Genomic DNA, 22752 nt, shown 5'->3' on the forward strand with positions numbered 1-22752 from the left:
GGGAGAAAGATCTAGCGTTGCGGGCTGGGGGGGGAATGGTTATTCAGAGTACTACCCCTTTTACAGGAGAAAATATTAGGCTATGGGGAATTTTGACTGACATTTTAATTAAAAAGTCACGTTTCTTACCAGCATGGAGGCCGTTGAGTTGGTTCTTTCTCCCTTCGAGTCTGCTCCAATACAGTAACCGAGGTGGAGCCTGCCCATGCATCCTAACCCTAAATCATTACATAGCAAACATTGTGACTTCGAACTGGCCACAGATCTGCTCCAGAATCACTTGAGACCATGCTATGAGCTGAGAAATCTGCATTCCTCGCTGGCAGCAAGTTGTCAGCCTTGGCTCAGTGGGTAGCACTCTCGCCTCCGAGTCAGAAGGTTGTGGGTTCAAGTCCCACTCCAGAGACTTGAGCACATAATCTAGGCTGACACTTCAGTGCAGTGCTGAGGGAGCGCTGTCGGCGGTGCCATTCCTTCAGAACAAACGTTAAACTGAAGCCCCAACTGACGCCTCAGATGAACGTAAAAGATCCCATGGCACTATTTCGAAGAAGAGCAGGGGCATTTTCCCGGCGATTGGCCCTAAAACGCATGATCTGGCCATTTAGTTCATTGTTGTTTGTGGGACCTTGCTGTGCGCTAAATGGTTTCCATGTTTCCCTACAAGACAACAGTGACGACACTTCAAAAAAAAGCGATTCATTGGCTATAAAGCATTTTAGGAAGTCCTGAGGTCGGGAAAGGCGCTATATAAATGCAAGTTCATTCCTTCCCATTGCTTTCCCTTTACTATTGCACTAGGTTTGGTTGGGACCACTTTACAGAGTTTTAGCTGTTGCAGAATTATAGTTGATATTTGTGCTATTTGATAACAAGCTTCATCAATTAATTGCATTAATTCACAAAGTGCTAAACAGGGGTGGAATGTATAAAAACACAGAATTGTAATCACACCTCAATAAAAGCTGATGCAGAATTTTGTACAAGCTGCTATGTATGGGTAAAATTACTAAAAAGTATTATCTGCACAACATGACTTGCTATGACTCCTAAACATCATCTTGAATTAAAGATTGAGTATCGTATAGAATTTGAAAAATTTACAGCCCAGCATTTAATCTGATATTTTTGAAGTACATTAGTTTCTGAGAAGATCGTCGTTTAAAAGACTTGTTTTTTAACCGTTTTAAATTTCAGCTTACATAGAACAAGAAAAATTGGATAATGTCTCTGTTATGAGAAAGTTTCATTAGCAGGTGAGCGATATGCAGGTAGTTTGGCCGAAAAAGTGTAGTGTGATTTAACTGCAGGTTGAAAAATTAACACTTGCCCGGCCGAGTAAACCGAAACTCCTGGTTAGCACAATAAATGCTGTGACTAAAGCTTCATGGAATTAAACCTCTTGTCAACTTCTTATTTCTTATGCCCCTCCCAAAAGTAATCACAAACTTGCTTTGGATAATTTTCAAAACCAGTCGTCTTATCTTGCTAAAGAAGTTTCCTCTTTCCTGTAGGTAGAGCAAATAAGCCAACTGTTAGCTCTAGTGGAGGCAGCATTGAGCTATCATAAAGAATCCACTACAATTCTGGAGGAGCTTCATCGCACACTACAGCACAGGTGAAATTGTGAACCATGTATGTTACTAATCCTTCGTCAAAGGATATGGGGTTGAGGCAGAGGACAGTGTGATTCTTTGTCATTTCAAAATTGGGCAGGAAGAACGGAACGCAAAGAGCAAAAGTTCTGAACGTGATAGAGGGTCGAGATGATTTTCACCTTTTGTGATATTTGGTGGGATTTAATAGCCCATAGACAACTGCTAATAGTAATCAAATCAGCGCTATCATGCTCCCAGCAGGATGTTGTATTCGACGGAAATGTGGGTTGGAGAATCTGACCAACATTTTCATAGCCCTATCTCTGATTCATGCTTCCTTCCAATGCAGTCTTCCACTAGGAGCACAGGTCACTGATTTTACTTTTAATGCTTGCTTATGTCTTTTTTTGCCTCAATTTGCCAATAACTTCATTCAACCTCAATATCTCAATAATGAAAAAGGAAAGGAGTCTTTCCTTCCAACAGAAAACATCTCTCTACCTGCTTCCACTTGTACCATCTTGAATTTGTAGCTAATAACTTTGATCACAGCCTCTTCTAAACCTCCTCTCTCCTCCCACCAAACAGGCATTATTTTGTTCGAAGAGAAAAGGCATCCTTGTGCGTAAACCTCTAGCTCCACATATGAAACAAGATATTGTAGACATAGCAGCCTAGTTAGCAATACCAACGGAGGACTAGACCTCCTTTAAGAAGCGATGACTTCAATTCCAAATCTGGATCCCCATTTGAACTTCATTCTCCTCAGTGGACATGAGCCCTGCAATTAGGCCATAGGATACTAGAATACAACATCGAATGCAGTGGTCTGAAGTTCCTCTCTCACAATTTTGGTGAAAGTTAATCCTTTTTATTTTAAGTGGGTTGACATCCCCACTAAAATAGTAGAGACAGGAGTTTCAAACAGTTGTGCTAAGCATTTGAATGACGTAATTTCTGGACTAATGCCCATTAGTGCCAGATGATGCATGTATGTACTAAGCCCTGTGCTCTGAAGACTTAAGAGCACGGTGGCATTGTGGTTAGCACTGTTGCCTCACAGCACCAGAGACCCGGGTTCGAATCCGGCCTCGGGCGACTGTCTGTGTGGAGTTTGCACATTCTCCCCGTGTTTGCGTGGGTTTTCTCCGGGTGCTCCGGTTTCCTCCCACAGTCCAAAGATGTGCGGGTTAGGTTGATTGGCTATGATAAATTGACCCTTAGTGTTAGGGGGATTAAATACGTGGGGTTACAGGGATAGGGTGGGATATGTGTTGGTGTAGGGGTTACGGGGATCGGGTGGGATATGTGTCGGTGCAGGCTCGATGGGCCGAAATGGCCTCTATCTGCACTGGGGTTTCTGTGATTCTGTGATGAGCGGGGCCAGTCCTGCCTTGGAAGAAAAAAAGAAGCTTGCGGTCAGCTGATCATGGAGCAGTACTAGTGGGAACCGTGGCAGAGCCGATAGCTCAAACAGCCTGGCTTCCAGACTTAAAAAGGGTCTAAAAATGTATAAAAATTTACCTGCATGTGTGCAACCGGAAGGAATTTGGCAATCCCGCACCTGGAAAATGTGCTTCTGCAGCACTATTGCCAACATGCCTCATAATCAAAATGTCCTCTGGCTTTAATAATGTTGAATGGGACGCTTTACCACTGCTGCACAGAATACGAGGGTAAGATGGCGCGAAAGTCACTGTAGTGCAAACATTTCTTTATTCAACATGAAGGTGACTGTGGAAAATTAAACAATATTTTGAGCAAATGCTGAAAGGTGCATTTTCCCCCCCAAGTGTAAAGTTAAAGAAAAATATTTTACAAAACTGTCTTTAGTTTAGTGGTAGAATTTTTCTTCACCTTTACACACAGAGGAAAATATACATCAATGGGCCGCGATTTCCCCAACCTGGGCGGGGTGAAGGCGGGAGATGGCGGCGGCGGCGGCTGATGAACCCGCTCCTGCGGTGATCCCGGCCAAAAATAAGATCTTACCATTAAGGCCCACCCTGCGCGTTTCCCGTTCCAATTAATGGGAGCGGGTCCGGTGACGTCACTGGGCGATGCGCTTCTTACCGGTGCATTTAAAGGGGCCATGGCCCCCTTTGCTGACCGTTGGATTTTCTTTGGTGAAGCTTGTGTTAGTGAGTGGAGGTCTGTACCATGAGATCTGAAAGGCAGAGATCTGCACCTCGTTTCAACGATGAGTGCCTCCAGCATCTTGTTGAGGGAGTGAGGGCACGTAGGGAGGTTCTCTTCCCTGTGGATGGCTGGAAGAGGCCTCCCCAACAGACTAAATCAGCGTGGCTCAATATAGCCGAAGAGATAACGGCGAATTCAGTAATGTTTCACACCTGGGAAAGGTTTAATGATCTTCTAAGATCAGGAAAAGTAAGTATAAACCTACACTTACCTTGATGATGCTGTACCTGTCATCACATCCCCACCACTGTGCATTGCCAACCATTATCCTGCGCAAAGTGACTCAGCCCCAGATCCCTTAGACCTTCATCCCTCCGTCTCTCTCTATTTACATTATAAGGCCCCCATCTTAAATTCCACCCCTCACACTCAGCATCATCGTTGTGCAATGAAAGCAAGTAACAGCACAAAAGGAGACAACTTGGTTTCGTCTAGCCACTCCATCAAAGTCTCCCTGTGAAGCTGTATGCCAGTCCATTAATGACGGTCATTCCATCCGTCTCTTTAGACCTTCCCTTCTTTGCCTCCTTGCAGGAAAGGATTGCCCACAAGGAAAGGGAGAGAACGGGAGGAGGCCCTCAGTCCATCTTTCTTTTGTCAGGCGCAGAGGAGGCAGCACTCGATATTGCTGGTGTGGTGGAGGTTCCAGAAGTGGGGGACGGAGAGAGGGGCTCAATAGAAGAAGCTGGTGACAGAATTATTATCCATACAGTTATATGCCTTTCATCAGTCACTCATATGGGGTGTTATGTGATCAGAAAATTAATGGCGATGATGTGTATAATGGTATGTGTCTGCACTTAAGCTGTCATATATTTAAATCATGTCTTTACTCTCCAACAGGCCCATCAGGAGCTCCCCCACCCCTGCACTGTCCAAGAGCAAGAGGAACAAGACTCCTCAGAGGAGCCTCCTGCCGCTGAGGGCACAGCATCACCTCACAGAACGCAAGCCAGCACCAGCGCAGATACGCACACCTCGGTGGGGCCGTCGCGAGCTAGAGTAGTGTTGTCACCTGGTGTCTCACAGATCACAAGTGAGCAAGAGCAGATGGTGGAGACAGTGACAGCAGTGGAAGCTCCTCGTCGGAGGGCACAGGCGTCTCCTAGCTCTGCTCAGCTGCATGCAGACGCTGAGCCTCGGGGGCCATCCAAGAAGAGGGCGATCCTGGAGGTGCAGGAACAAGTTCAGGAGGCTCTGACTGGTTTTGCGCATGCGCAGAGAATGGAGGAATCCATCTCCAACAAGAGTAGTACCGTGGCGCAGTCACTGGCATCTATAGCTTCCTCGATGGATAGGATGGCCACCTGCATGGAGGAATCACAGCGCCCGTATAATGATACATAGATACATAGATACATAGAAGATAGGAGCAGGAGTAGGCCATTCGGCCCTTCGTGCCTGCTCCGCCATTTAATGAGATCATGGCTGATCCTTTAATTCAGTATCCCGTCCCCGCCTTCTCTCCGTAACCCTTAACCCCTTTTGCCCGTAGAAATATATCTAATTCCCTCTTAAATATATTTAATGAGCTGGCGTACACTGCCCTCTGTGGCAATGAGTTCCACAGGTTCACCACTCTCTGAGTGAAGAAATTCCCCCTCATCTCTGTCCTAAATGGTTTAGCCCTTATCCTTAAATTATGTCCTCTAGTTCTGTTTTCACCCGCCAAGGGAAACATTCCTTCTGCATCCAGTCTGTCTAGACCTGTCAGAATTTTATACACTTCTATGAGGTCCCCTCTCAATCTTCTAAACTCCAGTGTGTACATCCCTAAACTACATAGTCTCTCCTCATAGGTCATTCCCGCCATTCCTGGTATCAGCCTGGTGAATCGCCGCTGCACCCCCTCCATGGCAAGAACATCCTTCCTCAGATGAGGCGACCAAAACTGTACACAGTACTCGAGGTGTGGTCTCACCAGTGCCCTGTACAGCTGCAGCAAGGTATCCCTGTTCCTGTATTCTAACCCTTTTGCTATGAAGGCCAGCATACCGTTTGCCTTCTTGACCGCCTGTTGCACCTGCATGCTCGCCTTCAGTGACTGGTGTACAAGAACACCCAGGTCTCTCTGTACTTCCCCCTCTCCCAATCTATTGCCATTTAAATAATAATTTGCCCTCCCGTTCCTGCACCCAAGGTGGATAACTTCGCACTTGTCCACATTATAGTGCATCTGCCATTTATCCGCCCAATCGCCCAGTCTGTCCAAATCGCTCTGGAGCTTCCTGGTCTCTTCCTCTGAGCCCACCCCCCCTCCTAGTTTAGTGTCGTCTGCAAATTTGGAAATGCTGCATCCGACTCCCTGATCCAGGTCATTAATGTAAATTGTGAACAGCTGGGGGCCCAGGACAGATCCCTGTGGTACCCCACTTGTTACTGCCTGCCATTCAGAAAATGAGCCGTTTATTCCAACTCTCTGTTTTCTATCTGACAGCCAGTTCCCTATCCACGCCAAAACTTTCCCCTTTATCCCATGAGCCTCAATTTTCCATGCTAATCTTTTATGTGGGACCTTATCGAAGGCCTTTTGGAAGTCCAGGTACACCACATCTACTGGCTCTCCCCCATCTATTCTACCAGTTACTCCCTCAAAAAATTCCAATAGATTAGTCAAGCACGATTTACCCTTTGTAAATCCATGTTGACTCTGTCCTATCCTGTCCCCATTTGCTAAGTGCTCCGCTATTTCATCCTTAATGATGGACTCCAGCATTTTGCCCACAACTGATGTAAGGCTTACAGGTCTGTAATTACCTGCTTTTTCCCTACCCCCCTTTTTGAATAGTGGGGTAACGTTAGCTACCCTCCAATCCATCGGCACTGTTCCCGAGTCTAATGAATTCTGAAAAATCATCCTTAGTGCATCCGCTATCTCTAGGGCCACCTCCTTCAGTACCCTAGGATGCATGTTATCAGGCCCTGGGGATTTGTCCACCTTCAATCCCTTTAGCTTCCTTAACACCATATCCTTAGAGATATTGATTTGCGTCAGTTCCTCCTTTGCCAATGTCCCTATTTTTCCCGATATCCCAGGGAGGTTTTTTGTGTCTTCCTTCGTAAAGACTGACCCAAAGTATGCATTTAGTTGATCTGCCATTTCCTTATTTCCCATTATATATTCCCCCGTATCTGACTGCAATGGACCAACTTTGGTTTTCACCAGTCTTTTCCTTTTGATATATTTATAAAAGCTTTTGGAGTTAGTTTTTATATTTTCCGCCAGCTTGTTTTCGTAAGCTATTTTGCCCCTCTTGATCATGCCCTTTGCCCTCCTTTGCTCTATCTTAAACTGTTCCCAATCTTCCGCTCTGGCGCTTTTTTTGGCTATTTTATACGCCCTATCTTTGGATTTTATGCTGTCTCTAATTTCCCCTGTTATCCACGGTTGAGTCACCTTTTTAGATTTCCTTTTATGCCAGATTGGTATAAACAATTTTTGCAATTTTGTCATTCTATCTTTAAATGTTTGCCATTGTTTATCTACCTCCAGTCCTCTCAGGAACGTTGTCCAATCAGACCTACTCAGTTCCCGTCTCATGGCATCATAATTCCCCTTGTTTAAATTCAGGACCTTAGTCTCTGAGTCAATTTCTTCGCTCTCCATTTCGAGTGAGAAATCGATCATGTTATGATCGCTCTGACCCAAGGGTCCCCGTACAACAAGATTACTGATTAGTCCCTTCTCATTGCACAGTACCCAGTCCAATATAGCCTGTTCCCGAGTTGGTTCCTCGACATATTGATCCAGATAACCATCCCTTAAACACTCAAGGAATTCCTCCTCCTCATTATTTTTACTGATTAGGCTAGTCCAATCTATATGTAAGTTAAAGTCACCTATGATGACAGCTGTGCTCTTATTGCACGCTTCTCTAATTTCCCTCGTGATGCCCTCCCTAACCTCTATTTTACTATTTGGAGGCCTATATACCACTCCTATTAATGTTTTTCGCCCCTCGCTATTTCTTAGCTCCACCCATATAGATTCTGTATTAACTGAGTTAATATCCTTCCTTTCAATTGCATTTATCCCCTCTTTTACTAGCAATGCTACCCCTCCTCCCTTTCTTTTTTGTCGATCCTTCCTAAATACTGAATACCCCTGTATGTTAAGCTCCCAGCCCTGCTCACCCTGCAACCATGTTTCCGTAATCCCAATTAGATCATAATTATTAACCTCTATTTCCACAGCTAATTCATCTACCTTGTTCCTGATGCTTCTCGCATTAAGGTATAAAACCCTCAGGCTTTTTTTATGCTCACATTTTTTATGAATTAGTTTGGCCCTTTGTTTTTTGTTCCTCACCCTTTTACCATTTATTTCTGTCTGCCTTTCACTTTCCTCTATTTCACTACATAGGTTTCTAGCCCCCTGCCATACTAGTTTAAATGCTCCCGAACTGCTTTATCAAAAATTACCCCGAGAACATCAGTTCCATCTCTGCACAGGTGTAGACCGTCCCTTTTGTATAGGTCACACCTACCACAAAACTGGTTCCAATGCCTCAAAAATTTAAAACCCTCCCTCTTACACCACTGCTCAAGCCACGTATTTAGCCTAACTATCCTGTTCTCTGTACTCTTACTAGCACGTGGCTCTGTACTCTTACTAGCACCATGATGACATGGTTTCTCTTCTAAATAGATGGGCATCTATGGAGGATAGATGGGCATCCATGGAGGAGAGAAACCAGAGGCTCATAGACGTCCTTTCTAGGAGGGATGTCAGTATAAACATGGGCCCTAATGTCTGCACTGAAGTGCAGCAAGGTGCTCTCCAGCTTCTTGCTAGCAGGGAAGTGCGGGTGTCCCATGAAAGGGATGATGGTGGGACCGGACATGCAAGTGGGGGCTCCAAGCGCTCAAACTTCCACCCGTTTGCCAGCCCCTCGGTCAGAGCTGCAGATGCCTCCCCAGACAGTGATGGCCGAGTCTGCCCCTGCACAGTCGCAGGAGGAGCAGACTTTGGCAGGGCCCTGACAGACCCCAAAACCCAGAGGACGACCGCCAAAGGCGTCTAAGCAGTTGCAGCAGGGAGGTGAGGAGGTACCCTCTACCTCTGCTGCAGCCACAGGGGTAGCACCACGTAGAAGCACCCGGAAAAGAAAGATCCCACACAAATAGTCACAAAGGTTTTCACTCAGGTGTGTTTATCAGTATGATTATGATGATTGTAAAAATATGGAGCTATGTAATTAAATAATTTATTTCTCTCACTTTACAATCACAGCCAGATGTGTGAGATAGAATGGAGGTAGCAGAGTGTGTGGTCAGGGTTGATTGGACATGCAGCAATGGTGCTGATGATGAAAAGAAGGAAGTAGTCATTGATTGGATGGTTTATGTTGCTGGTGTGGGTGATTCCAACATGTGGACGTCTGTGCCAGGCAAATGTGTGACATCCACAAAGTTACTGGAGCCTGCCCACAGGCTGCAGTGATGTACCTCAATGAATCCGAGACTCAACGTTAACGGAGCAAAGCAAGGCTTTTATTAACTCAGAAAGTAATACACAGTGGAGAAGTGTCTCTCATCCAGAGATCTGCTGTACTGCCTGTGAGACACGCTGGGGCCTGCTTAAGTAGGGGCCAGGTATGGGCGGAGCCCTACACACAATACAATACAGGTAAGGAAATGAAACTGAAACTAAACTCCCCTGCTTGTCACAGGCACAATCAAACACAGAGAATACAGAGTGCCTGATGAATGGCATATTTCATCACATGCAGATCAGAAATTCCAGCACACTGCACAATGTTCTGACCATTTAAAATTTGAGATAGAGAGCCTTGGTCAGACCCCATCTGGAGTAACTGCTTTCAGTTTTGGGCATCACACCTCAGGAAGGATATATTGGCTTTGGATGGGGTGCAGCGCAGAGTCACCTGAAAGCTACTGGGGGATTAGAGGGTTAAAGTACGATGACAGGCTTCATAGACTTGGTTTGTGTTCCCTTGGGTAGAGAAGATTGAGGGGTGATCTGACTAAGGCGTGTTAAAATGTTAACAGGATTGGATAGGGTGGATACGGAGAAATTATTTACTCTGGTGAGGGAATCACGAGTGAGGGGGCATAATATTAAAATCAGACCCAGGCCATTTCAGGAGGGAAATCAGGAAGCACTTCTTCATGCAAAGGTGGTAGAAATCTGGAACTCTCTCCCTCCCCCCAAAAGGCTGTGGATGCTGAAACAATTGGAGCTCTCAAGACTGCGATGGATGGATTTTCGTTAGGTAAGGGTATCAAGATATATGGAGCTAAGGCAGGTCATTGGAGGTGAGGTGCAGATCCGCCATGATCTAACTGAATGTTGGAGCAGGCTCGAGGTGCTGAATGGCCTCCTTCTGTTTCCTATGTTCCTAATAGTCGGAAGTCATGTACAGCATATGATGGAATTTCCAATAGACGCTCTCAGCGGGCAAAGGCTCCCCCCCCCCGCGAAGGAAAATGACTCCCTCTGTTACAATCATTATATTAATTATATACCATTTTTGTTTTCTCTAAACATTTTTCATCTTTGTGTCTTTTTCTCAAAAGGATAAGTTCAGCCTCTAGCCGTCCGAAGCGGGACTTCAAGCCAAAGCCTGTGGTCGCTCCATCTTTTGAGCCTAATGATAACCAGCAGCACAATGGTCTTTCATACAGTTCGTCATTCAAGTCATCTGGTAGGAATATTTACTTGTGGATATTTGAAGATTGAAGTTTCTATCTCAAGACTGAGATCAATAGATTTTTGGACTTTAGGGGGAATCAAGGGATATGGGGATCGGGCAGGAAAGTGGAGTTGAGGTCGAAGATCAGCCACGATCTTATTGAATGGCGGAGCAGGCTCGAGGGGCCGAATGGCTGACTCCTGCTCCTAATTCTTATGTTCTTATGAAGTGCTTTGGTGATCGTACACATGCTTTATTACCAGATTACCACACTGCAAGAGTTCGAGGTGGATAGAAACACACAATAAGCGTATAAAGTGTATATTACTCGATCACAAGAGTATTTCCAGCATTACCTTTGTGTGTTGTTCCTATAAATCCTTCCTAGGTCCTTTGAATGCTTGATATCCTACATAACTATTATTCAGTTTACTGAATTTTAATGGCAATATTACTATAATTTCTGTTTTGAACCTGACTGTACAATTATTTAATTTGCTAAAATGAGTGGTTTATATCTGTTGGCTCTCATAGCACTGGAACCACCCTGCATGCCTAATCCGTCATTTCCCTTTCTGTCACCGTTTAGCCAAACCTTCCCCATTCAGGTTCCTTCACAGGTCAAAGCAGACATGTTCACCCTGTGAGTAGTTTCTGAAGCTGATGTGTGTGAGATGCACCCCTATTTTTGCATGTTTGAAGATCACTATCACTTTCCCCCAAAATGTGTCTCTGTTTTTGGATTAATTACTAATCACTAATGCACTATCAGCCCTGTGATAGCAAATAGAATGTGTTCTTGCTTATCTGTTTTAGGACGGACTAACTAACTTTTCCTGGTAGTGTCCCAAGGAATTTTTTTTTTTTAAATCCTAAACTAATGTGCTTAATTTTTATTATATTCTAAAGTCCATTCTCATAATTTCTGAAGGTGAATGAACTTCAGTTGGGGCATATTACCCGTCTCAATTTGCTCTTACTGTTGCAGGTTATTTGCACGACACTGTGTTTGGTTACTGCTGTCCTAAGTAATTAGTATTTGGATTTGGAAATATTGGTACAACACTTGACTTTTTTTATTTAAAATGCCAGGAATTTTGAGAGAAACTGGAGATGTTTTTTGGTGTGTGCCAGCTCACAATGAAGGAGTGTCTTGGGAAAATGTTAGAAACAGGAACAAGGCGCATCTTATTTCATGTGTTTTCTGAGCCTTTTTTCCCCCAAAAAGGAATGATTTTTATGCTTTGCAGTGAACTACCTTGTATATTTAAATGTTAGTTATTGGCTGAATGTAGCCTGTTTAATGACTCTAATTTCTTATACAACGTGATGTAATACAGAATTGCTGTTCCCCATTACATCCAGCTTCTTGCACACAAGCGGATCAGCCTTGCTGTAAAGCTCTTTATGACTTTGAGCCTGAAAATGAGGGGGAACTTGGATTCAAGGAAGGCGACATCATCACTCTGACAAATCAGATCGACGAGAATTGGTTTGAAGGCATGATAAGTGGTGAATCTGGCTTCTTTCCTATTAATTATGTTCAAGTGATTGTGCCTTTGCCACAGTGAAACTGCATTTGATCTGCTTTTGTAAATTTTCGGATATCAACTCGTGCTGAAAGCTGATTGAACACAGACATTTCATCAATGTGGCATTCTGTGAAAGCCTTGCTATTTGATCGACTTTTGTACATGTCTTCTATTTGTGTATTTATTTTTTTACATGTTCCATTTGTATTGAGAATGTTTACGTCATTTGCTACAAGAGTAATGCAAATCTAACCTATTTCTGCCATGAAGTTTACAGTTTCTAAGTATATGGCTTTATCTATTTAACTTTTCTTTGTTTGCTCAGAACCTTCTGTTGCTGATTACAGTGATACAGTGGGGACATTTTCTATCGAGCTGTAATGAAGAATATTCTTGATACAGTTCAATTATTGTGGTTATAATGAACTGTTATTAACTCCTTTTTAAGACTCTGACAAGTGTTCTTGAGCCATTTTATTTGGCAGTGTAACTTATTGTTATGCAAAAAGATGTTATAATAAATGTGAATAAAAAACTGTAATTTAAGTAGCACTAGCTCTTGTTGTTACGCAGCTTTTGCCAATTATGTATTTGGATTTTATGTGCTTTGATTATTTGTAGGAAAAAAAAAGACTTGAATGTACTTTTATTCAGGATTCATCTAAGAACCACTCACTATTTAAGATTACACAATGCTCTGGCTTTCTGCTCGGTTAACAGGAAAAGCAGCAGCGGACTCTTGCTGGTATGTGAAAGAGTCAAGATCCTTAATGCGAGAGGGCGCCATGATGCTACACATTGAAGTACTGGTACTCGGTACCCCAGTGTTAGAGGTTCAGTTCCCTACTCTGCTCAGTTCCTGATCTAAACTACACTGAGCCAGAGATGCCAGGTGAAGACTTTAGCATTACATGGATGGGGAGAAAGGGACAGGGCGATCAGACATTGATGGAAACAAGGAGACACCTCCCCTCCCCTCTCCTCAGTCGCAGGTGTGAATCCAGGTGAGCGGAAGAATGGAGATAACTCACTTGAAAATATACTTGCCAATAAAAATGGAATCAAAATGCTGTAAGACCTCTTTTATCTTTTGTCTTGCTCAAGTTGTCTTTGTTGTATATTTTTAAAATTTGCATTCTGTTTTTATCTAAATTTGCCTTAACCAAAGGCAATTATTGCACACCAACATCCTTCCAATGCATGTACCAACCGAGTATTGAGCTTTCAGAAAAAGATGTGGCAACATTCGACTGTGAGAATAATGAGGACCTGGGAGTGGTAGAGCTGGAAGTAGTTCAACATTAGGCTGCCAAGATGCTGAAGTTGCGCAGTATTAATAGAGAGAGCGTTGAAGCACCCACGTTAGGTCTAGGGATGTCCGCAATGTCCTTTGCATGACAGAGCTGCACTGGCTGCAGCACACGGAGAGAAGAGCGACACTGGCTGCAGCACACGGAGAGAAGAGCGACACAAAGCTGATACCTGTACTTGTAGCCAGTCAGAGTACGATCATAAGAGGAATAGCAGTAATAATGTTGAGCGTTGTGCTTTCTGTTTTTACATAATGCCAAGGTTTTACCCTTTAATGAAGGGGGTCAGAGCTTGTCTCTCTGTTGTGCGAAGGGATTCGGTAGTGAAAATCTCAAAGAAAGGAAGTAAGGAAAACGTCGGAAGAGCCATAAGGAAAGTAGAAGGTGCAAAAATGAGAACATAGGAATTAATAGACAAAAGATGACCAAGGTCACCTTATACTATCCTGGTAAGTCACATGATACATCAATAATGGGTTCAATGATAATGGAGTTGTTGACTAATCGTAGCAATGAGGTGAGGAAAGTAGTGGAGAGCTGTAGGAACCATAGGTTCAAAGTCCCCTTTGTTAAATCCGTGAATCTTGATGTATGGTTGTGGTAAACCACTTTTATCGTTACACTATAGTTATCACTGTTGTATTGTTATCACCGTTATCACTGTTGTATCACGATACGAGGTCGCCTCTTGTCGCGCTGTTATACCTGGGCTGACCACCTCCGACTCCGCCCATGGCTCCACCTACCTGCCCAGGTATAAAGGTAGTCGACTGGCTGGTATTCCTCCTTGTTGGACCCGATCACCCACGAGGGTGGGCTCTGTTATTTAGTCAATAAAAACCTTTAGTTACGTTCCTAACTCGTCGCCTTTTATTGGACGAATTGATAGGTATATCAATTTTATTGACTAAATTTTAAAGATGTCTACTACTGGCCAGCCAGAAGCCCTCCCAGAAGCACAGCCACAGCAGCTTTCAGACACCGGGCTACGCCAGCCACACCAGCCGGCTTGGCTGCAAGCCCTCAAACCACCGTACCTGGATCTAAACCCACAGGCAGCAAACTCAGCCCTCAACTTCAAACACTGGCTGGACTGCTTCGAATCCTACCTGGAAGAATCCGGCGTCCCGCAGAGATCCAAACTAAGACTTCTGAACGCCCAAGCGAGCCCGAGAGTATACGCACTCATCCAGGACACGACTACATACGAGGCCGCTATCAACCTACTGAAACAGCAGTACCGCAGCCCGGTAAATTACATGTACACCAGGCACCTCCTAAGATCCCGCCCGCAACAGCCAGGAGAGTCTGTAGCTGAATTTTTACGGGCGCTAAGAGCACTCGGCAGGAACTGTGACTTTAAAGCGGTGACGGCTGTTGAAAATACGGAAGATAATATCCGCGATGCCTTTGTGAAAGGCCTACGGTCCGACTACTCACGGCAAAGACTGCTTGAAGCTAAAGACCTCGACCTGGACAAAGCTGAAGCCCTCGCTCTCTCCCTGGAGGTGGCCCATCAGGACCAGGAGGCGTTTTCCAGGTACTGCTCGCGACCCTGGGACTCGGGCCCGACCCCTACCGCAATACCCTTCGCAGCGCCGCCCCCGGGACCTACCTCAGCGTCGGCGTCCCGGACCCGACCGGGCCCGCCACCCCCGGTACCGGCTCCGACATCGGGCACCTGCGATCGGGCCGCCGGCTGCTTCTTTTGCGGCCAGGAGAAGCACCCGAGGTCGCGCTGCCCAGCCAGGAACTCTACCTGCGCAACCTGCAGGAAGAAAGGCCACTTCTCTAAGGCCTGCAGGAGCAGATCTTCAGAGGCCAGCAGTGCCTCATGCGAACTGTGGGGGCGGCCATCTTCTTTCACGGCAACTGAGGCCAGCATCCCCACACGTGAGTCATGGGGGCGGCCATCTTTGATCAAGGCAACCGACCCCAATAGTGCCTCATGTGAGTTATAGGGGCAGCCATCTTCTCCGCCATTTTGTCCTACCTCGTGGGAGACGCCATTTTACCCACCGCGCCCGACTGCCACCGGGCCCCCGGACCCGACGACCGCCTCGCCCGCAGACGACAACGACTCGCTTACCTACACACTAGCCTCCGTCACTCTGGATCAAGCCCGCCCACACCACCTGTCCAAGTCGATGATGGACATCAAAGTAAACGGCCACGCCACGACCTGCCTGTTCGACAGCGGAAGCACGGAGAGCTCCATCCACCCAGACACGGTGAGCCACTACTCCCTCCCTGTCCTGCCAACGCGCAACCGAATCTCGATGGCATCGAGGTCCCACGCCACGGACATTAGCGGCTACTGTGCTGTGACCTTGTCGGTTAAGGGTACAGAGTATAAAAATTTTAAACTCCTCGTCCTCCCCCAGCTCTGCGCTGCCGTCCTACTAGGGCTGGACTTCCAATCCCACCTCCAAAGTGTAACCCTAGCATACGGTGGACCCCTCCCCCCACTCACAGTCGACAACCAGCGAAGGTTAAACCGCCCACCGCGTAACACCTGCAGCCTATCCACCCTCAAGGTGCCGCCACCTTCCCTGTTCGCTAACCTCACCCCCGACTGCAAACCCGTCGCTACCAAGAGCAGGCGGTACAGCGCTGGGGACAGAGCTTTCATTAGCTCTGAGGTGCAGCGTCTCCTGAAGGAGGGCATCATCGAGGGGAGCAACAGCCCCTGGCGTGCCCAGGTCGTGGTCGTTAAGACCGGCGATAAAAATTGCCTGGTCATCGACTACAGCCAGACCATAAACAGATACACCCAGCTGGACGCATACCCCCTTCCCCGCATATCTGACATGGTCAATCAGATTGCACAATACCGCGTATTCTCGACCATCGACCTTAAGTCGGCCTACCACCAACTCCCTATCCACCCCGAGGATCGCCAGTACACCGCCTTCGAGGCGAATGGGCGCCTATACCACTTCCTTAGGGTCCCGTTCGGTGTCACCAACGGGGTCTCGGTCTTCCAAAGGGAGATGGACCGGATGGTTGACCAGAACGGACTGCAGGCCACATTCCCCTACCTAGATAACGTCACCATCTGCGGCCGCGACCGGCAGGACCACGACGTGAATCTGGAGAAATTCCTCCGTACAGCCCAACGGCTGAACCTCACCTACAATAAGGAGAAATGTGTGTTTAACACCTCGCGCCTTGCCATCCTTGGCTGTGTAGTAGAGAACGGACTCATCGGCCCCGACCCCGAAAGAATGCGCCCCCTCATGGAGCTACCCCTCCCCCACTGCCCTAAGGCACTTAAGAGAACCCTGGGGCTCTTCGCCTACTATGCCCAATGGGTGCCCAATTATGCGGACAAAGCCAGACCCCTCATGAAGTCCACATCCTTCCCCCTTACGGAGGAAGCGTGCGCAGCCTTCTCCCTCATTAAGGGAGACATTGCCAAGGCCACTATGCACGCAGTGGATGAGTCCATCCCCTTCCAAGTCGAGAGCGATGCATCCGACTTCGCCCTAGCCGCCACCCTTAACCAGGAGGGGAGACCGGTGGCCTTCTTCTCAAGGACCCTACAGGGCCCTGAGATCCGACACTCGTCGGTCGAGAAGGAGGCCCAGGCGATTGTGGAGGCGGTACGACGCTGGAGGCACTACCTGGCAGGCAAACGATTTACCCTCCTTACCGACCAACGTTCGGTCGCTTTTATGTTTAATAACAAGCTGAGGGGCAAAATCAAGAATGACAAGATCTTGAGGTGGAGAATCGAGCTCTCCACCTACGATTATGATATCTTGTACCGGCCAGGTAAGCTGAACGAACCCCCCGATGCTCTGTCACGAATTACATGCGCCAGCGCGCAAAGTGATAGACTTCAGACCCTCCACAACGACCTCTGCCACCCCGGGGTCACCAGACTTTACCACTTCATTAAGGCCCGCAACCTGCCCTACTCCATCGAGGAGGTCAGGACCATAACCAGGAACTGCCAGACCTGTGCCGAGTGCAAACCGCACTTCTTTAGGCCAGACAGAGCAAGCCTGATCAAGGCGACCCGCCCCTTCGAGCGCCTGAGCATCGACTTTAAGGGGCCCCTCCCGTCCTCTGACCGTAATGTGTACTTCCTCAACATTGTTGATGAGTACTCCCGTTTCCCCTTTGCCTTCCCCTGCCCAGACATGACCAGTACCACGGTCATTAAATGCCTGAACGACCTCTTCGCCTTGTTCGGGTTCCCAAACTATATACATAGTGACCGGGGCTCCTCTTTCATGAGCGAGGAACTCCGTCAGTTCCTACTAGCGAGAGGTATTGCAGCAAGTAGGACCACCAGCTACAACCCCCGAGGGAACGGCCAGGTGGAAAGAGAGAACGCGACAGTATGGAAGGCCGTCCTCTTAGCCTTAAAGTCTAAGGGCCTCCCAACCTCCCGCTGGCAGGAAGTCCTCCCGACAGCGCTGCACTCCATCCGGTCACTACTTTGCACTGCCGTTAACGCCACCCCCCATGAACGAATGTTTGTTTTCCCCAGGAAGTCGACTACGGGAACCACTCTACCAACCTGGCTGACCTCTCCGGGGCCCGTCTTGCTGCGAAAGCACGTGAGGGCCCATAAAACAGACCCCCTGGTCGAGAGGGTGAACCTCCTGCACGCCAACCCCCAGTACGCCTACGTGGCTTACCCAGACGGGCGGGAGGACACTGTCTCCTTACGAGACCTCGCACCCTCGGGCACTCCGGAGACACCACCCTTACCACCCCCCCAATTCCAGCCCAGGTAGACAGCATGCCGGAACCCCACGAGCCTTCGCCGACCACGCAGACACCAGCACTAACACCGGATAATGCAGCACCGCCGCTGCGACGATCGGAGAGGCTTACGAGGCCTCCGGACAGACTGACATACCAGAACTGGTAGTACACTTCACCCCGCCGGACTCAAATCTAAACAAGGGGTGAATGTGGTAAACCACTTTTATCGTTACACTATAGTTATCACTGTTGTATTGTTATCACCGTTATCACTGTTGTATCACGATACGAGGTCGCCTCTTGTCGCGCTGTTATACCTGGGCTGACCACCTCCGACTCCGCCCATGGCTCCACCTACCTGCCCAGGTATAAAGGTAGTCGACTGGCTGGTATTCCTCCTTGTTGGACCCGATCACCCACGAGGGTGGGCTCTGTTATTTAGTCAATAAAAACCTTTAGTTACGTTCCTAACTCGTCGCCTTTTATTGGACGAATTGATAGGTATATCAATGGTGTCCTTCAATAAATCGACAGAGACTGCAGAGGAACAATCAACAGGTGTTTACTAGATGAGGGTTACTCTAAAACTAAAGTACAGATCCCTACTCAGGGTTTATATACAGGTGTGGTCACTGCCGGTACTACAGTATACAGGAGCTGTAAAAAGTAGTTCTTCCCTTAAAGGTACATACACAACAATTCCTCCCCTTTTTAGATTAACAATACCATAACATTCATTTAACAGTTAACACTTTTAACATGCAACATTAACTGAAAATAGTCCATTTATAAATTCAGTCTTTGGGGCGGCTTCCTGATCCTTTCTGGATAGCGCCTTTCCTGAGTGTCTTGCTCTTGGTGCGGAGGCAATTCTGGCCCCCTGTCATCGGTTGGTTCATCAGTTTCCGATGCTACTGTTTCTGGGGTAGATGCTACCTGTATGTCGGGTTCATCACCAGGTACGCGAGACATGGGGTTGACTCGTTCCTGTGACTCGAGGATCTGGTCAACATAGCGTCTCACAATGTTCTCCCCAACATCCACTGTGTACATGAGTGGCCCCTGCCGTGTGCATATCATTCCTGGTTGCCATTTCTCTGTTCGGTAGTCGCGGGCCAAGACTGGTTGCCCTACATTGAAGCTCCTTGTCGGCTTCTCATTGATGTGCTGGAATTGCTTATTCTCAACATCTCTTCGTACATTTGGTCTGAGCAAATCCATACGAGATCTCAACCTTCGGTTAAAGAACATCATGGCCGGGGTCTGGTTGGTGACTGCATGTGTTGCATTTCTGTAGGCTAACAGGAAATTGTCCACCTTGTGCTGCAGTGGAATGTCGTCATCGCACATGGCCCTTACTGCTTTCTTAAAGGTTTGTACGAACCTCTCAGCCAATCCATTTGTGGCTGGATGATACGGGGCGGATGTGTAATGCTTTACCCCATTCCTCTTCATAAATCTTCAAAACTCCTCGGACACAAACTGTGGTCCGTTATCAGAGCAAATCTGCTCTGGCAAGCCGTTCCTGGCAAATATGGTCTGTAGGACTGCAATAGTTTTCTCCGTGGTGGTGGAGGACATTTTGATCACCTCAGGCCATTTCGAGTGCGCATCCACGGCTATTAAAAACATTGAGTCCATGAATGGACCAGCAAAATCAATATGCACCCGTTGCCATGGAGATGAGGGCCACTCCCATGGGTGTAGAGGGGCATGTGGTGGTGCATTTTGGACCTTCTGGCATCCTGAGCAGCTCTTTGTCAGGTCCTCGATTTGCTGATCGATCCCCGGCCACCACACACAAGCCCTTGCAAGGCTTTTCATTTTCACCCCTCCCAGATGGCCTTCGTGAAGCTCATTGAGCACTCTCTCTAACTTGGGTGGAATTACCACTCGGGATCCACACATCAAGGTCCCCTGGCATACTGACAGCTGTTCTCTTCTGGATGAGAATGCTGGCAACAGTGAGTCGCCATGTGTTGGCCATCCCTTTACCGTCAAGTCATATACCCGAGACAGTGTCGGGTCATTTTGGGTCTCCTTCTCTATATCAGCGTTAGTTACAGGCAAGCGTTCAATTATAGTCGAATGAAATATTTCGACAGGGTCGACTGCTGGTGCTTCCTCCGCAGTAGGCAGTGGCAGGCGTGATAGCCCATCAACGTTTCCATGCTGTTTCGTGCCCTTATACTCGATTTCATATTGGTTCGCCCCTAGAAAAAGGGACCATCTTTGTAGCCGTTGCGCAGTCATCCTTTTTGGCATCTACAGTCAGCGCTTGTATGGAATGCCAATCTAGCTGTATCTTCCAGATCCATTCACGTCCTAGTAGTGGTGGTCCTCCCTCTGGCAATACATATAGGTCCATTTTTGGTGTTTCCTTGCCGTTATATATAACGGTCACCCTTATTTTTCCTCTGGGGTAGACTTTTTGCCCCGTGTACGTCTTCAAGACGATCTCTGTATCTCTCAAGGGTATATGTGAGAATAGCCGATTGTAGTCCCTTTGGTTTATGACTGTTAGGGCTGATCCTGTGTCCAATTCCATTTTCACTTGGACTCCGGCTGTCTTGAGCGTGACCCAAATAGTTTGGTGATCCTCCGTTTTGATCACATGTAGTTTCAGACAACCCAGCTCCTTGCTTCCGGAGTCTGTATCCCTTTTCTGTTCGTCTGAACTACTCTCCGTCACCTTATGTACCTTCTTGTACTTCTCCTGTGGAGATTTCTTGCTGCTGGTTTTCTTTTCTGACCTGCAGACTCTTGCTATGTGTCCTACTTTTCCACACTGTCTGCACACTTGGTCCTTGAACCAGCAATCCTTATGGTCATGTGTTGTTCTGCCGCAGCGATAGCACCGCACTGTTCCGTATGCCATTTCATTTGTGCCATATTCTTGCAGTCTCCGTTGTATCTCAGCCGCGCCCCGTGCTGCCGCTTCGTGTGATACTGCCATGCTGAAAGCCTTGTCCAGCATAAGATCCTTTTCTGATAGAAGCCTTTTCTGGGTTCCTTCACTTTGAAGCCCACACACGAACTTGTCCCTTAAAGTATCTGCTAGTCCCGTTCCAAACTGGCAGTGTTTCGATAGCTTGCGCAGTTCCGTTAAATACTCAGCATTACCTTCATCTTTATGCTGGTTCCTTTTGTGAAACTTAAATCTTTCTGCTATCAGCAGCGGTGTGGGGTTTAAGTGGTCCCGTAGGATTGACACTATGTTTTCAAAATTCTTTTCCACTGGTTTCTCTGGGGTTACTAGGTTTCGCAGTAAGCCATATGTTTTTGCACCCATTGAATTCAACAATACCAGCGCTTTCTTGTCATCTGGCACTTCATTCGCCTTGCAGTACACTTCAATGCGTTCGACATATGTCGTCCAATCTTCGACTTCATTGTCGAACGCTGTGATACTGCCACTCTTCGGCATTTTTTTGTTTTTTTCGGTGTGGTTAGACCGGCTCAAAATGGCGTCTCCCGCGCTCTCCCTTCTTCTCTGCTGGCTCAAAATGGCATCTCCCGCGCTTTCCCTTCTTCTCCGCTGTGGCTAAAAAAAAAAATGGCGTCTCCCTTCTCCGCGGACGCTGCTCGGCCCTTGAACACTGGCTGCGCTCTGCGCGTTTTCCTGTGCGCCTCTCTCGTTGACGCCGCTCGGTCCTGAACCCCGGCTGCACCCTGTGCGCTTTACCCTCTCTCGTTGACGCCACTCGGTCTTCAACCCCGGCTGCACCCTGTGCGCTTTACCCTCTCTTACCTCGTCGATGCTGCTCGGCCTTTTTCTGTGCCGTCGGTCGGCTCCCACCGCCGCTGTCCGGGAAGGGTCTGCGCCGTACCTGCTGCCAGCCCGCTGCGCTGGATCGTCGCAACTGGAGAACCAAGCCCAACTCTCCACAGCCTCCTCTGCGATGTTCAAGTCCTCTCGGGATGGTCGACGCCCGCACTTCTGGACTCGGTCTTCCCCTTTCACTGCTCTCCAGGAGCGAATCCCTGGGAGGTGATGCAGAGTTGCAGGTAGGTTTGAATCCACTCGTCGCCAATGTTAAATCCGTGAATCTTGATGTATAGTGTCCTTCAATAAATCGACAGACTGCAGAGGAACAATCAACAGGTGTTTACTGGATGAGGGTTACTCTAAAACTAAAGTACAGATCCCTACTCAGGGTTTATATACAGGTGTGGTCACTGCCGGTACTACAGTATACAGGAGCTGTAAAAAGTAGTTCTCCCCTTAAAGGTACATACACAACACCCTTTTTCCCTCTCGAGCATGCTACACTCACCACGTCATATCTCAAATTATCCATATACACTCCCAAAATAATATTTTCTGAAAGAAATCTATCCAATTCGAATTGGTCTGTTTCCCTAGGGAGCCTGTTACACAGATTTACCACTCGCCTACTGACATAATTGGCCAGAATTTGCGGCAAATATAGCAGTGAGTTTAATGCGCATGCCATTATTAATGTGTAAATCGTCCAGTAACTTAAGTCAAGGAAGAGATATCCCGTGAATTGCGGATCTCTGCAAGTTGCCGTTGGCCTCATAATAGCGGCAGCTCGGTTTCAACCTCCCTGTGGGTTTCAAGGAATTGCTGCATTTACACATTCATTGCCAATTAATCCCGCCGCAGGAAGTTAGAGCTGCTACTTAACAGTGTAAGTACCTTTTTAATGGTAAAATTTACGTACATAAGAAATAGGAGCAGGAATAGGCTACTTGGCCCCTCGAGCCTGCT

The 22752-nt window shown here is 47.2% G+C and overlaps 1 protein-coding gene across 5 annotated transcripts in view; it reads left to right on the forward strand.

The window, feature by feature from the left end:
• sh3gl3a (SH3-domain GRB2-like 3a) overlaps positions 1-14154 on the forward strand; it is a 156987-nt gene extending 142833 nt beyond the window's left edge. For 3 of the 5 annotated variants that reach the window (XM_085968849.1, XM_085968850.1, XM_085968851.1), the window contains exons 7-10: positions 1515-1618; positions 10338-10465; positions 11043-11096; positions 11819-14154. In XM_085968849.1, the coding sequence (XP_085824975.1) occupies positions 1515-1618; positions 10338-10465; positions 11043-11096; positions 11819-12024 (492 nt within the window). In that variant the 3' untranslated portion in view covers positions 12025-14154. The other 2 variants (XM_085968853.1, XM_085968852.1) reach the window with 2 other exon arrangements.
• Positions 14155-22752: the final 8598 nt, after the last annotated feature.

Source organism: Somniosus microcephalus, chromosome 27 (assembly GCF_052327205.1).
Source record: "Somniosus microcephalus isolate GS21.2 chromosome 27, FLI_Smic_1.0, whole genome shotgun sequence".
NCBI classification, from domain to species: Eukaryota; Metazoa; Chordata; class Chondrichthyes; order Squaliformes; family Somniosidae; genus Somniosus; species Somniosus microcephalus.